The sequence below is a fragment of the Cetorhinus maximus genome, chromosome 4 (genome assembly GCF_964194155.1).
Source record: "Cetorhinus maximus chromosome 4, sCetMax3.hap1.1, whole genome shotgun sequence".
Taxonomy (NCBI): Eukaryota; Metazoa; Chordata; class Chondrichthyes; order Lamniformes; family Cetorhinidae; genus Cetorhinus; species Cetorhinus maximus.
The window spans coordinates 128,335,028-128,350,560 of NC_135882.1; the positions used below are offsets into that span (position 1 = coordinate 128,335,028).

The window sequence follows — 15,533 nt, forward strand, 5'->3', positions numbered from 1 at the left end:
AACAGCAGTGAGCATTGGGAATGGAGCAGGATGGTGTAGTCAACTGTGTCAAAGGCTGCAGGCAGGTTGTGGTGAGGAGGGATAGTTTATCTTTCTCTCAGTCACATATGATGTCATTTGTGACTTTGACAAAAACAGTTTTAAACTGTGGCTGGGCAGAAGCCCAATTGGAGGTATTCAAACATGGGAGTTCTGGGAAAGATGGGCACATATTCTGAAGGCAGCTACATCTTCAAGAACAGTAGAGAGGAAAGGGAGGTAGGACATGGGCAATAGTTGGCAAAGACTGAGGGGTTGAGTGTTGGTTTCTTGAGGAGAAGGGTGACAGTACCTGAGGAGAGAAACTGTTAATATCAGCTAAAACAGAAGCCAGGAAGCTTTTTGGAAATGGACCAAGGGAGTAAGACATGGGTCACATGGACAAAATTAGCTCAATGAGGGTATGAGGGTAGATAGGAGAGGAACTGGAAAAACCTGAGTCCAAGGCTAGGAGGAGGGGAACCTTAGAGGAAGTTTGGCCTGGTGGGCTGGGGATGGAAGAAAAGCAGCAGAGACTGCTGCTCAGTGTGACATCCCCCATCTTGACAGGATCAGAAATGGAAAAATAAATGCTTTGGTAGGATATTGTTGCAATAAAGGAAGTAACGACATTGCTTTGAATACCTCTTTTTAACGTGTCATTAAATCTGGAGTCATGGGTGATGTTACAACTTCCAGTCACTGGATGGCAAGGGCACATATGTGTACAGTTACATGCCTTCTGACACCTCCATCCATACCATCCCATGGGACACTCTGTTTAAAATGAAAAAAATTAAATCACTTTATTGCTCCTCAAAAATGATAACTAGATCTAAAAAAAAATCATTGCCCAAACTTAAAATAAAAAAACCTTGCATTGTCAAACTACACCATTACTTTCTTTCAAAAAACTACTTGAAGTCCAGAATCACATGATTGTCAAAAATATGTATTAATAATTCTGAACTCTTTTCGACAGAAGTAAAATGCTTTTAAATGCAGAATCTAATAAATTAAGCTCTGATAAACATAAAACAGTCACTGCATTTTTCATTGGAGAGAAATCAGATCCTGCCACTGATGATCATGTTAGCAGTCAACTCTATATCTGTCATTTAAGTGTCTGATATGAACATTAACAAAGCACCACTTTTAAGAATCAAGGCAATCTACTGAGGGGAGGCAATGGCATAGTGGTATTTTCGCTGGGCTAGTAATCCAGAGACCCAGGGTAATGCTCTGGGTACCCTGGTTTTGATTCACGGCAGATGGTGGAATTTGAATTCAATAAAAGTCTGGAATTAAAAGTCTAATGATGACCATGAAACCATTGTAGTAAAAACCCATTTGGTTCACTAATGTCCTTTAGGGAAGGAAATCTGTCATCCTCCTTACCCAGGTCTGGCCTACATGTGACCCCAGACCCACAGCAGTGTGATTGACTGTTAAATGCCCTCTGAAACTCAGTTGTAACAAACCGCTACAAAGTCACAAAAAAGGAATGAAACTGGACGGACCACCCGGCATCGACCTAAGCACCGGAAACGACAACAGCAATCGCAGCCCTGACGACCTGGCAAAGTCCTCCTTACTAACATCTAGGGGCTAGTGCCAAAATTGGGAGAGCTGCCTCACAGGCTAGTCAAGCAACAGCCATAGTCATCCTCATGGAATCATACCTTACAGATAAAGCCCCAAACTCCACCATCATCATCCCTGGATATGTCCTGTCCCACTGGCAGGACAGACCTAGCAGAGGTGGCAACACAGTGGTATACAGTTGAGGGAGTTGCCCTGGGAGTCCTCAACATCAACTCTGGACCCCATGAAGTCTCATGGCATCAGGTCAAACATGGGCAAGGAAACCGCCTGCTGATTACCATGTACCGCCCTCCCTCAGCTGATGAATCAGTGCTGCTCCACGTTGAACATCACTTGGAGGAAACACTAAGGGTGGCAAGGATGCAGAACGTACTTTGGGTAGGGAACTTGAATGTCCATTACCCAAGAGTGGCTCGGGAGAACCGCTACTGACCAAGTCCTAAATGACATAGCTGCTAGACTTGGTCTGCAGCAGGTGGTGAGGGAACCAACAAGAGGGAAAAAAGATACTTGAGCTCATCCTCACCAACCTGCCTGCCGCAGATGCATCTGTCCATGACAGTATTGGTAGGAGTGACCACTGCAGAGTCCTTATGGAGACGAAGTCCCACCTTCACATTGAGGATACCCTCTATTGTGTTGTGTGGCACGACCACCGTGCTAAATGGGATAGATTTCAAACAGATCTAGCAACTCAAGACTGGGCAACCATGAGGCGCTGTGGGCCATCAGCAGAATTGTACTCGAACGCAATCTGTAACCTCATGGCCCAGCATATCCCCCACTCTACCATTACCATCAAGCCAGGAGATCAACCCTGGTTCAATGAAGAGTGCAGGAGGGCATGCCAGGAGCAGTACCAGGCATGCCTAAAAATGAGGTGTCAACCTGGTGAAGTTATAACACAGGACTATTTGTGTGCCAAACAGCATAAGCAAGTGATAGATAGAGCTAAGCGATCCCACAACCAATGGATCAGATCTAAGCTCTGCAGTCCTGCCACATCCAGTCGTGAATGGTGGAGGACAATTAAACAACTCACTGGAGGAGGAGGCTCCACAAATATCCCCAGCCTCAATGATGGAGGAGCCCAGCACAACAATGCAAAAGATAAGGCTGACGCATTCGCAACAATCTTCGGCCAGAAGTGCCAAGTGGATGATCCACCTCGGCCTCCTCTGGAGGTCCCCAGCATCACAGATGCCAGTCTTCAGCCAATTCGATTGACTCCACATGATATCAAGAAATGGCTGAAGGCTGGATACTGCAAAGGCTACGGGCCCTGATAATATTCCAGCAATAGTACTGAAGATGTCCTGAGGTGAGGTGAGAGTGACTGGCCTTGACATCAAGGCAGCATTTGACCAAGTGTGGCATCAAGGAGCACTAGCAAAACTGGAGTCAATGGGAATAAGGGGGAAAATTCTCCGCTGGTTTGAGTCATGCCTAGCACAAAGGAAGGTGGTTGTGGTTGTTTGGAGGTCAGTCATCTCAGCTCCAGGGCATCACTGTAAGAGTTCCTCAGGGTGGTGTCCTAGGCCCAACCATCTTCAGCTGCTTCATCAATGGCCTTCCTTCCATCATAAGGTCAGAAATGGGGATGTTCGCTAATGATTGCGCAACATTCAGCACCATCCGTGACTCCAGATACTGAAGCAGTCAATGTCCAAATGCAGCAAGACCTGGACAATATCCAGGCTTTAGCTGGCAAGTGGCAAATAACACTCGCACCACACAAATGTCACACAATAACCATCACCAACAAGAGAGAATCCAACCGTCCCTTGATGTTCAATGGCATTACCACTAACATCATCCTGGGGGGTTACCAATGACCATAAACTGAACTGGACTAGCCATATAGATACTGTGGCTACAAGAGCAGGTCAGAGGCTAGGAATCGTGCAACGAGTAACTCAGCTTCTGACTCCCCAAAGCCTGTCCACCATCCACAAGGCACAAGTCAGGAGTGTGATGGAATATTCCCCACTTGCCTGGTTGAGTGCAGCTCCCACAACAATGATGAAGCTGGACACCATCCAGGACAAAGCAGCCTGCTTGATTGGCACCATATCCACAAACTCCCTCTACCACCGACGCACAGTTTCAGCAGTGTGTACCATCTACAAGATGCACTGCAAGAATTCACCAAGGCTCCTTCGACAGCACCTTCCAAACCCACAATCACTACCATCTAGAAGGCCAAGGGCAGCAGATAGATGGGAACACCACCATCTGGAGGTTCCCCTCCAAGTAACTCACCATCCTGACTTGGAAATATATCGCCGTTCCTTCACTGTCATTGGGTCAAAACCGTGGAAGTCCCTCCCTAACAGCACTGTGGGTGTACTTACACCACATGGGCTGCAGCGGTTCAAGAAGGCAGTTCACCACCACCACCTTCTCAAGGGCAACTAGGGATATGCAATAAATGCTGGCTTAGCCAGCAAAGCCCACATCCTGTGAATGAATAATTTTTAAAAATTACATAATGTTTTGTCAAAATATATTGTAAATGTTATCTCCTCCTAGGCATACAACCTATTTTCCTTATTCTGGAGAGTTTAAGCAGAAATGCAGAGTATTGAAGTTTAATCAGCTAAAAAGCAGAACTTTCCTTCCCATGACTTGTTTAGCTCAGGCCATTTTACTTTTTAGAGCATCACCTAAAAGGTTAACCGGAGCTAAATATGAATCATAGTCCTCAGTGTCAGGTCTTCCCTTCCACGTCACATTAGATGAGCCAGGCAGCTTAATATCATCAGTGTCCTGAAGTATTACAGACCTTCCTGGGTCAGGTTTTGCATTATGAAATCTGCCACTGACAGCTGTCTTCCTTCTAATCGTCCATCTCTGAGCATCATATCTTGGACCCAACTTAAAACGTTTATCAGTGAGTCTGCGGATTCTTGAACAGAGCTGATGGATGACTTAGTGGAGTCACAGATGGCCAAAATGAAGGGTATCACCAGTGGCTTATGCTGCAAAGTATGGATAGTTATTTGGTATCAACAGCGATACAAAAAGCTGCTTAGAGTTAAACAAAGTTGAGACAAGCCTCTCACCCACTCTAACCTGTCTCTTTCTGAACTTGCCGCACTCCGTTCTCTCAGGTCCAACCCTGACTTTGTCATCAAACCCGCTGACAAGGGTGGTGCTGTTGTTGTCTGGCGCACTGACCTCGACCTCGCAGACACTTCATCCTACCTTCCCCTGGACCATGACCCCACCACTGAACATCAAGCCACTGTTTCCAGGACTGTCACTGACCTCATCTCCTCTGGAGATCTTCCTTCCACAGCTTCCAACCTCATAGTCTCCCAACCTCGGACGGCCCGCTTCTACCTCCTACCCAAAATCCACAAACAGGACTGTCCTGGCAGACCGATCGTGTCAGCCTGTTCCTGCCCTACAGAACTCATTTCTTGTTATCTTGACTCCATTCTCTCTCCCCTTGTCCAGTCTCTTCCCACCTACATCCGCGATTCCTCTCACGACCTACATCATATCAACAATTTCCAGTTGCCTGGCCCCAACCGCCTCCTCTTCACCATGGACGTCCAATCCCTCTAAAACTCCACCCTCCACCGGAATGGTCTGAGGGCTCTCCGCATCTTCCTCGAACAGAGGCCCGAACAATCCCCATCCACCACTACTCTCCTCCATTTGGCTGAACTTGTTCTCTCACTGAGCAATTTCTCCTTAAACTCGTCTCATTTCCTCCAAATAAAAGGTGTGGCTATGGATACCCGCATGGGCCCCAGTTATGCCTGTCTCTTTATGGGGTATGTGGAACTCAGGCCCTCTCCCACAATTCTTTCTCCGGTACATTGATGACTGCTTTGGTTCCACTTCGTGCTCTTGTCTGGATCTGGAAAAAATTGCTTCCAATTTCCACCCCCCCCATCATTTTCACATGGTCCATCACTGACACTTCCCTTCCCTTCCTTGACCCCTCAGTCTCAATTTCTGGCGATAGACTGTCCAACAATATTCATTACAAGCCTACCGACTCCCACAGCTACCTCGACTACAGCTCCTTACATCCCGCTTCCTGTAAGGACTCCATCCCATTCTCTCAGTTCCTTCGCCTCCGTCACATCTGTTCTGATGATGCCGCTTTCCAAAACAGTTCCTCTGACATGTCTTCCTTCTTCCTTAACCGAGGCTTTCCACCCACGGTGGTTGACAGGGCCCTCAACCGTGTCCGGCCCATCTCCCGCGCATCCGCCCTCATGCCTTCCTCTCCCTCCCAGAACCATGATAGGGTTCTTCTTGTCCTCACTTATTACCCCACCAGCCTCCGTCATTTCCGCCAACTCCAGCATGATGCCACCACCAAACACACCCTCCCTTCACCCCTACGGCGGCTTTCCTCAGGGATCGTTCCCTCCGGGACACCCTGGTCCACTCCTCTATCACCCCCTACACTTCAACCCCCTCCCACGGCAGCTTCCCATGCAACTGCAGAAGGTGCAACACCTGCCCCTTTACTTCCCCCCTCCTCACCGTCCAAGGGCCCAAACACTCCTTTCAAGTGAAGCAGCACTTCACTTGCACTTCCCTCAATTTAGTTTACTGCATTCACTGCTCCCAATGTGGTCTCCTCTACACTGGGGAGACCAAACACAGACTTGGTGACTGCTTTGCGGAACACTTTCGGTCTGTCCGCAAGCATGACCCAGACCTCCCTGTCGCTTGCCATTTCAACACACCATCCTGCTCTCATGCCCACATGTCCATCCTTGGCCTGCTGCAATGTTCCAGTGAAGCTCAACGCAAACTGGAGGAACAGCACCTCATCTTCCGACTAGGCACTTTACAGCCTTCCGGACTTAATATCGAGTTCAACAGTTTCAGATCATGAACTCTCTCCTCCATCCCCACCCCCTTTCTGAACCCCCCTTTTCCAATAATTTATAATTAAAAAAAAAAATTTCTTTTCCCACCTACTTTTAAATTTATTTTGATCTATTGTTTTATCTCCACCTTTTAGCCCATTTCGATCCCTTCCCCCCACCCCATCCCCACTAGGGATATCTGCCACTAGCTTGTCTTGCTTGCTACCCTTAATGTCCCCATTAGCACATTCCTTAGATAATATCACCATCGTCAACACCCCTTTGTCCTTTTATCTATGACATCTTTGGCAATCTCTTCTTTGCCTCTACCTATCACTGGCCCCCTATCCAGCTCTACCTATCCCACCCCCTCTACCAGCTTATATTTCACCTCATTTCTCTATTTCCTTAGTTCTGATGAAGAGTCATACGAAGCGTCAACTGTATTCCTCTCCGAAGATGCTGTCAGACCTGCTGAGTTTTTCCAGGTATTTTTGTTTTTCTTCCAAATACCTACATAATTCCTTACATCCTCAAGGTTATCTTTCTGGGACAAAAGGTACATGAATCACAGTGCAGAAGAGGTCCTTCAGCCCATCAAGTCTGCACCGACACATGAGAAACACCTGACCTACTTACCTAATCCCATTTACCAGCACTTGGCCCATAGCCTTGAATGTTATGATGTGCCAAGTGCTCATCCAGGTACTTTTTAAAGGATGTGAGGCAACCCGCCTCCACCACCCTCCCAGGCAGCGCATTCCAGACCATCACCACCCTCTGGGTAAAAAAGTTTTTCCTCACATCCCCCCTAAACCCCCTGCCCCTCACCTTGAACTTATGTCCCCTCGTGACTGAGTCATCAACTAAGGGGAACAGCTGCTCCCTATCCACCCTGTCCATGCCCCTCAATCTTGTACACTAAGAGGAGGGCTGTCTTTCTGTCATTCTTGGACAGCCTTGCTCGTTAGGATATGGAAGCAAAGTAGTTAAGAGAAACAACCTTGTCTGTCACTGGCATGTTTGCTGCAGATATCCTTCCAACTGATGTGACAAACAGCAAGTGACTCCATGCTGATCAGGTTCCTGTAGGCCCTGGTGGACTTGGTTATTTTCTTTTAGGTATGTGGCAAATGTGGGCAGTATTGATTTGGTGCCTGTTTTTCTTTCATGCATGCCCTCCCTCATGCTTAAACTTAAAGTTTACCACTTTAACAATGAAAAATTGCAATTCAGTATATCCAAACCAATCTCAATCTCTAGTTTGAACATGTCTTTTTGACCACTGGCAGTTAGCAGTAGAGGGATGCTTGTCAACTTGCTTGTATTTTAGAATCAACTACCAGGAAGAAAAAAGTTCTCTTCTTTTAGTATAAGAATTAATATATTGAAAATGTTGTAATAGTGCACACTTCTAGTCAGGCCACTTTGATGTCATGTTTTTTGATTTACTAACATTTTAAATCACTTCTTTGATTTGTTTAAATTTAAATATTAACTGAGGAAGTAAGCAGAATGTGTAAATTAAAAATTGAGGAAACTGGCTCGAAAGCTACCTGTTAGAAACTACAAAGGGATTATTAAAACAATGCTGAAGAACTGATCAGGAAAATTAACCCATATTGGGAAAGAGAAAGTGAAAAACAATTTTGAAAATGTTTGACTGCTAGTTTATATCCTCACTTATGGGCACAAGATTTTACTAAACAGAAATTACATGTTTTACAATAACAAATGAGACCTATAACATTGTTTTTCCTATCTTTGAACATCTTAGCATTTTGCTGAGAGGCCTCAATCTCTCTCAAAAATTCTGAATGTGGAGTTAGTAGGTTCCCTACCACTATCTACCATTATCAGCTGAAGGACTACGTCTGTGCATGCAACTTCAACGATGCTGCAGTTTTAAATGTCCAGAATGTCTCAACAGTCATCAGAATGGTTACTTTGAACCAAGACACGGATTGTGCAACAGCGACAAAATAGTACTAGAAAAATTCCATCAGCAATGCCTCTGCCACATCCTCCTGATTTAATGGGAAGGCCATCGAACAAACACTAGTACCCTTCTTGAAGCCAACTCCACAAGCATTCAGGCAAAACTCCTGCAAAGTCAACTTCGATGGACTAGCCACTAAGCCCGGATGGCTGAAAACCATCTCCCCCACCAAGTCCTGTTCTCTCAACTCTCAAATGGCCAACGCTCCAGGGAGGGCAAAGATAATGCTGGCATTGACCTCAATGACTGTGATGAGCTTGCTACCAATCGTTCAGAATGGTGACAGCTTATCTGCATCACGTGAGTCCCAATGTTTTAATGATGAGACAGAGCAGCAGCAGAGAAGTAAAGACAAGGAAGCAAATCCTGCATTCCAGATCCCACTACCTCATTGGATGTCCTGGCCCACGTGTCCAACATATGCAAGCCCAGAAATGGCCTTAGTCATAAGACGACTCATAAAAGCAGCTTGCGACCTAGTAGACATCATCCTCGAATCAAAGGACAATCAACATTAGTGTTTCCTCATGCTATTACAGAATTTTAATTTTAGCCAAATGATTTTAAAGTCAGTCAAGTTCAGATAAAGTTTCTCATGTAAACTATCATACTTAAATTCTATTTCAGAGAGAAATCCTGAGATATCTGCATCTATGTGACTGAGATAGAGGAAACAGACAAGAGAACTAGAGATCAGTGGATAGAGCCAGTGCATGAGCAAGCGTGTGCGCAAATAGCAGCTCTGATACCAGTCCTAGACACACGCAGTGCTATCAAGCCCAAGAACCTATTTCCTAGTCCTTAACTCTAGGATCTTCTTCCTCGTGCTACCAGGCAATAGGACCCCTCTATGACAATTCCAGAACCTATGATCTTGCACTTCCCAACCCAAATCTAATGCTGCCAAATGCCAGCAATCCTCAAAGAGGCAAACCCCACATCCCTTTACACCAAATCCAGATTCCTACTCAAATCCCAGGTTTCCCTCTCCTAATTTCCAACTTTAAAAAAATCTTTCATGGCATGTGAGCCAATATCCCCAACTGAGCCGGTGAGCTGGTTTCTTGAACTGCTGCAGTCCATGCACTGTTATGGAGGGAGTTCCAGGATACTAACCCAGCAAAGGAGAAGGAACAGCAATATAGTTCTAAGTCAGAATTGGTGCATGCCTTGGAGAGGAACCTGCACTGTTTGACTTCACCTCGTTGACACATTTGTGTAATTAATAAGGCTTACAATATCAAATTGTACTGTACAAAAGCTTAGTGATGAAAAGTCTTAATTTGTATGTCTAAGTGCCAAATGCTCTAATGTAGCGTTAAGAGAAAACTGAAGTTATGGTCAGGAAGGAGTCAAAGCACCAGGTGTCCCGGGGCCCCTTTTAGATACAAGTTATACTTAGCAGTTGGAAGGGATGCCAAACTGATTGGCTCAAGGGAGGTGGCATAAACACCAGATTGTTTTGGGGAAGCTAGGAGCACTTTTCCACTGGTCAACAGTTTGCAAGTGTTTGGTTAGAAATTGCTAGTTGTGTTGAACAGATGCACATCCCTAGGCTAAATATGGCAAAACTACCTGCAAAAAGTGTATAAAACTAGGGATGCATCGATGGGGACTCTGCACTTGCCAGGGAATAGCATTTGTCACAGGACACTTGCTGAGGGCATTTGTCAGGAGTGTCAAAATTAGGAGTAAGACGCTTGCTAAGTTAGTATTTGCACAGGACCGGTTCAGGGGTTGCTGTAAAAACGCCAAAGTGACTAAAATAATTGTCACGGGATTGCTATAAGAAGCCAGTATTAGGACTAAACGTAATCACGCAGACACACCAATATTACATGGTACTTTACAAGGTTTAACATTATTGATGTAAAACTGTATCCTGAAACTTAAGAGAAATGGGAGATCTAAGTTGTTCATAAAATGGTATCTGTGCAAATTCTCAGCCTCACATTTGCTGTCACACTTAACCAACAATATCCCAAATCCCAATCAAAATTTGGTATATATTTATAGCTTGTGGCAAATATTCAAATTTGTCCACTTCAATTCATATTTCTTCACCTCATTTGCAAATTGTTAATTTTCAAATAGAGCAGAAATTAATAAAATTACAAGCTTTGCCCAAACTTACACAACATCTTAAACAATTATTGTAACCACTGATGCAATTCTGTAGGCTCATTTAATGATTCAATAATTTACTTTTTGTGTTTACTAACTGCAGCAGAAAGAAGCATAATGTGCTCCACTGCTGACCCAAACTTTATTTCACCTGGCTTCTCAACAAATTCCTGCACCTCCAAGGCACCACTATTCAAAATAATAAAATTCAAATACTGATTACCCTACTTTGGCAGCAAGTGCCTTTGAGACTCGCCGTTTCGCATAACTCTTGAACCTTGGTCACTAATTATTTTTATATTCACAAAATCCATTGGGCACTGCAAGATGACAAACAGGCAGAACATTTACAAACAACTGAAAGAAAGCTAGTGTTGCACCCAGAAGAGGGTTTATATGTTTGAGGCAATCTGATATTGAGCTCAAATGTTAGGGTTAGAGTTAGCCAGTTTGGCTTGGATAAATGGTGAATGGCCAGCTGGTTAAGGTGTTGGTAACTAGAGACTCAATAATAGGGAAACATTCTTAAGGTAGCATCATGGTTCATGTGCTTTCATGCTGAGTTTTATTTTCAGTTCTGTAAATTCACCTTGTTCACAGAAGTCTCCACGATAACCAGGCAGACAGCTGCAAGTGCCATGTATATGATCACAATTCCCACCGTTTATGCAGTGACATTTTTGGCTACAACCATCGCCGTAGAAACCATTAGGGCATACTGTTGAGAAAAGAAATGAACAGAAGTGCTGAAAATTAAACATCATCTATGAATCTTGGAATGTACGACTAATCAAGAGTAAACAGTTCTACATTTCAATATATTGAGACCTTTTAATACAAGGAAAAAAACTACCGTGGAAAATTTGCAGTAACAATGCAAAGCATGATAAAACATGTAAAACTTTACATTGAATTGCATGCCCAGAATTTAAAAGAAATCACTTCCTTGATGCAATATTTTGAATGTAATCACATGTATTAGTTTAATAGTTAACTTTGTCTAGTTCACTACTTTGCCCCAGTGCAAGATTTCCAACATATAGGCCTTGAAGTGCTGGCAATTCAGCCTTCTCAACTCTTCAAATTCAGTCCTATATGTGTTTGTATTTATTTCCTGGTCTGTGTTTATTTCTGTGGGCCTAGAGGTTTAGACACAATTGTTCTTGGTATTCAAGATGGCTCCTGGGTAGTCAGCTCCTTAGGAAGCTACTCACTGTGCACATCTATCCGCAGCCATCAGCTGTCCTTTTTCATCCTAAATGCTCTCTTCTGCTGTTTAAGTTCCCTGGATTCTAACAGCGGGTAAATTTTGGCACAAACTTCAAGTGAATTATCTTAAAAGGCCTCTTAGTTCAAAGCCCATCCCCTGGCCTTACCTGGGGCTTTGGATAAAGTTCTAGATAAGATCTGGACCTGGATTTTCTCTCAAGCTTGGTTTTAAATTCCTGGACTTCTCTGGACATCAAGACGTTTCTGTGCTGAACTACACTGGAATAAACCGTAAGAGTTGGCTTCTGTCTCTAATCTTCTGCTCTTCTTTACACTGTCAGCTATGGAAAAGATCTGGAACAATCTGGATCTAGATTACGTCAAACGTGACTTCAAGTGCTTGGACGACTTCTGACATCAGAACATGCTTCAGCTCTTGGCTATATCATAAGGTCTAACTTCTGTCTCTGATCTGCTGCTCTTCGGCGATATTAAAAGAAACCTTGATCACTTTAGAGCCTTTTCCCAACCACTGCTGTGATTGAGAGACTTCAGTCTCCTGCTGAGTCTACGACTGACCACTTGTTATACTGAGTTTTCAGCTTCAGTTTGTTGCTGGCCAGAAAATCACTTAGCTGGGCCAAATAACAAAACTCTGCTAATCCGCGATTTTATGTTGTTCAACGTTAACATCTTTCTGATTTTGCAACTGCCTCAGTAGACCTCCTGCATCTTCATTCCCAAAAAAAACCTCCATCAGTGCATCCTCAATAGATTCTGGACTCCACTCACCACATCCATCTCCAAACTCTGACAACAGTTTTTTGATGCTAAATGCAGACTTCACCCTACCAACATCATTATCCCATCATGGGAGCTCTGAATAAATCTGGACTCCTTCCTATTATCTCTTATTTTCTATTTTTCATTTACCATCAGGCTTTTACATATTCAAGTTTTTATGTAACCAAGCCAGTGCAATTTGCGCTTTGCTGAGTGCACTCGTGTGCATTCTGCTCTACCTTTATTTTTACCCCCTTTATCTCATCATCATGGACCTCTCTTTTGTCATGCCTCCTTTTACTTCCCAACCGCAGCCCCCCCTTGCCCTCTCAATTCCTTACCCCAACCCTTCAGTGCTCCTTAACCTTGCTTGCTGCCTTTCTAGGCTTTACTGCCTCTTAGATAAGCCTACAGTTTCTCTATCTGCCTATTTTGGCAGCCTCCAAAGGGCTCATCAAGGAACTCATTCCAAGCAACAACTCCATAACATAATCCATAAACTTATTGTCGATGATTTCCCCTCTGCTAGCCCTAGACTTGCATTTTTCTCTAGTTTCCCCATTTCCCTTCATGCCCTCTCGGAGCTCTATGTCCATGAAGCCCACCTCCAGCTCCCTGCACCCTATGTCAACTAAACTGCTGAACACCCAACCTCTCTCCTGGTCTGTATGTTAGCTGATTTGTTAATAGTTCTCTCTCTTCCAGTGATGTCTTTCTTACTCTCCTTTAAATCTGTCATCACCCCTTCCTTCAAAAACAAAATCCATCCTCTGACCCCAATGTTCTTGCAAACTACTGCCCCATTTCCAACCTCCATTTCCTCTCCAAAGTCCTTGAATATGTAGTCACCTACCAAATCCATACCCATCTTTCCCAGAACTCTGTTTGAAACCCTCCAATCAGGTTTCCGCCCCACCAAAGTACTAAAATTACTTTCAACAAAGTTACAAATCGTATCCTGTGATTGTAACAAAGGTAAGCCATCCCTCCTTGTCCTTCTTGATTTGTCTGCAGCCTTTGACACGGTTGATCGCAGCTTCCTCCTCCACCTCCTGTCCATCATCATTCAGTTGGTTAGGACTACACTTACCCTTAATGTGATTAGAGGTGTCAGCTGTGGCTCAGTCCATAGCACCCTCGCCTTTGGATCAGAAGGTTGTGGGTTCATGTCCCACTCCCGGAAACCAAGAACTGTGATTGTATTCAAAAGAGTTGCAATCTGTGACTGTTGATAACTCGACAGAATTTTTTTTTTTTAAATGTGATTAGATAAGAACAGAACCAGGTATCACTTGCAATGGCTTCTTTTCCCACTCTTGCACCATCACCCCTTGCAGCCTCCAAGGATCTATTCTTGGCCCCTTCCTATTTCTCATCAACATGCTGTTCCCCTGAGCAACATTATCTGAATGCATAATGTTAGTTTTCAAATGCATACTGATGACACTCGGCTCTCTCTCAATACCACCTCTCTTGACTCCTCCATTGTTGCTAAATTTATCTGACATCCCATACTGGACAGGCAGAAATTTCCTCAAGACTGGAACCATTAATTTTGGTCACTGCTCTTAAAAAAAAAACACTACCAACTCCATATCTCTGACAATAGTTTGCAACCTTGATGTCATCTTTGACCCCAAGGTGAGCTTTTGAGCACATATCTGCGCCATTATTAAGACCATCTATTTTCACCTCTGTAACCTTGTCTGACTTCGCCTCTGCCTCAGTTCATCGGCTACTAAAATTCTCACTCATGCCTTTGTTACCTCTAGACTTGGCCACTGGGGACCATGCCTTCAGCTACCTCGGCCCTAAAACTCTGGAATTCCCTCCTTATACCTCAGACTCTCTACTTCTCTTTCTTCCTTTAAAGAAGCTCCTTAAAACCTACCTCTTTTATCAAGCTTTTGGCCATCTGCCCTAGGTGGCTCAGTGTCTAATTTTGTTTTATAATGCTCCTGTGAAGTGCCATGGGCCATTTTATTATGTTAAGGGCAAAACATTTAAAGGGTACGTGCACTAGAAAAGAAAATTAGAGTGTACATTGATAGGGCTGCCATATTATGCTCTATGCACTATTTTAATGCATTCACATAAAAAGAATCAGAAAATTGCACAGGTCTAAGGACAGTGATTTTTTTTAAAGCAATGATATAAACAAGTCATGGAAACAAGAATCGTGGAATAAAATTAAATCTGAAACCATGTCCCAGATGTGGAAGAGCAGTTCACTAGCTATGTCCAAGATAAAGTATCCATCTGACCACACTGAAACGCTGCTTCTTTTTTTGGCAGGGAAACGCCTTTTTCAAGAATATTAACAATCGGATGATTATAATAAGGCACTTTTTTTCCAAAACAATGCCTTAATATGCATTCTTGCTAATTTGCAAATGTTTCAATAACATGCCTTTTAACCCAAATTATATTTCTATATAATCTTAAACTTATAATTAAAAAGGGAACATCAAAACAAATATTATGAAGTTGTAAAACAAAATGCAAGCATGTTCAGAAAAAGGAGGGGGAAAGGAATTTGAAGACAATGGAAAATGAGGAAAAATTGAAACTCACCATCACTACAATTAGTTCCCATCCACCCAGCATCACAAAGGCAACCACCTACGTGATAAACAGAAGTGATTAATGGAAAAACAAATTAAATCACTGGATTTAAAAGTTGAAGTACATCTAATATGCACCTGGAAAATTTGTTCTTATACTCCTATTTAAGTGACAGCATGTAGCATTTATAATAGAACAGTATTTACCTACAGCTAACATATTGATACATATACAATTATGACGAAAGCATAATTCTTTGAAAGGTGGTATTTCATGTACCATGAAGTGGTGTAAGTGAATGCAGGAAGAGAAAAATCACCTAATGACACTGTCCCTGAAAGAATTTTGAATGCTATTTGTTTAAGTGATGATGATCTATACTCCACAAG

General features: G+C 43.5%; 1 protein-coding gene across 6 annotated transcripts in view; it reads right to left on the bottom strand.

Annotated features, from left to right (window-relative positions):
• Positions 1-15,533, bottom strand: part of nagpa (N-acetylglucosamine-1-phosphodiester alpha-N-acetylglucosaminidase) — an 85,728-nt gene that overhangs the window by 12,244 nt on the left and 57,951 nt on the right. For 5 of the 6 annotated variants that reach the window (XM_078540792.1, XM_078540786.1, XM_078540788.1 and 2 more), the window contains 3 exons: positions 15,154-15,201; positions 11,177-11,305; positions 664-795 (listed from right to left, as the gene is read on the bottom strand). In XM_078540792.1, coding sequence (XP_078396918.1) covers positions 664-795; positions 11,177-11,305; positions 15,154-15,201 — 309 coding nt within the window. The remainder of the gene's footprint in view (positions 1-663; positions 796-11,176; positions 11,306-15,153; positions 15,202-15,533) is intronic. The other variant, XM_078540791.1, reaches the window with a different exon arrangement.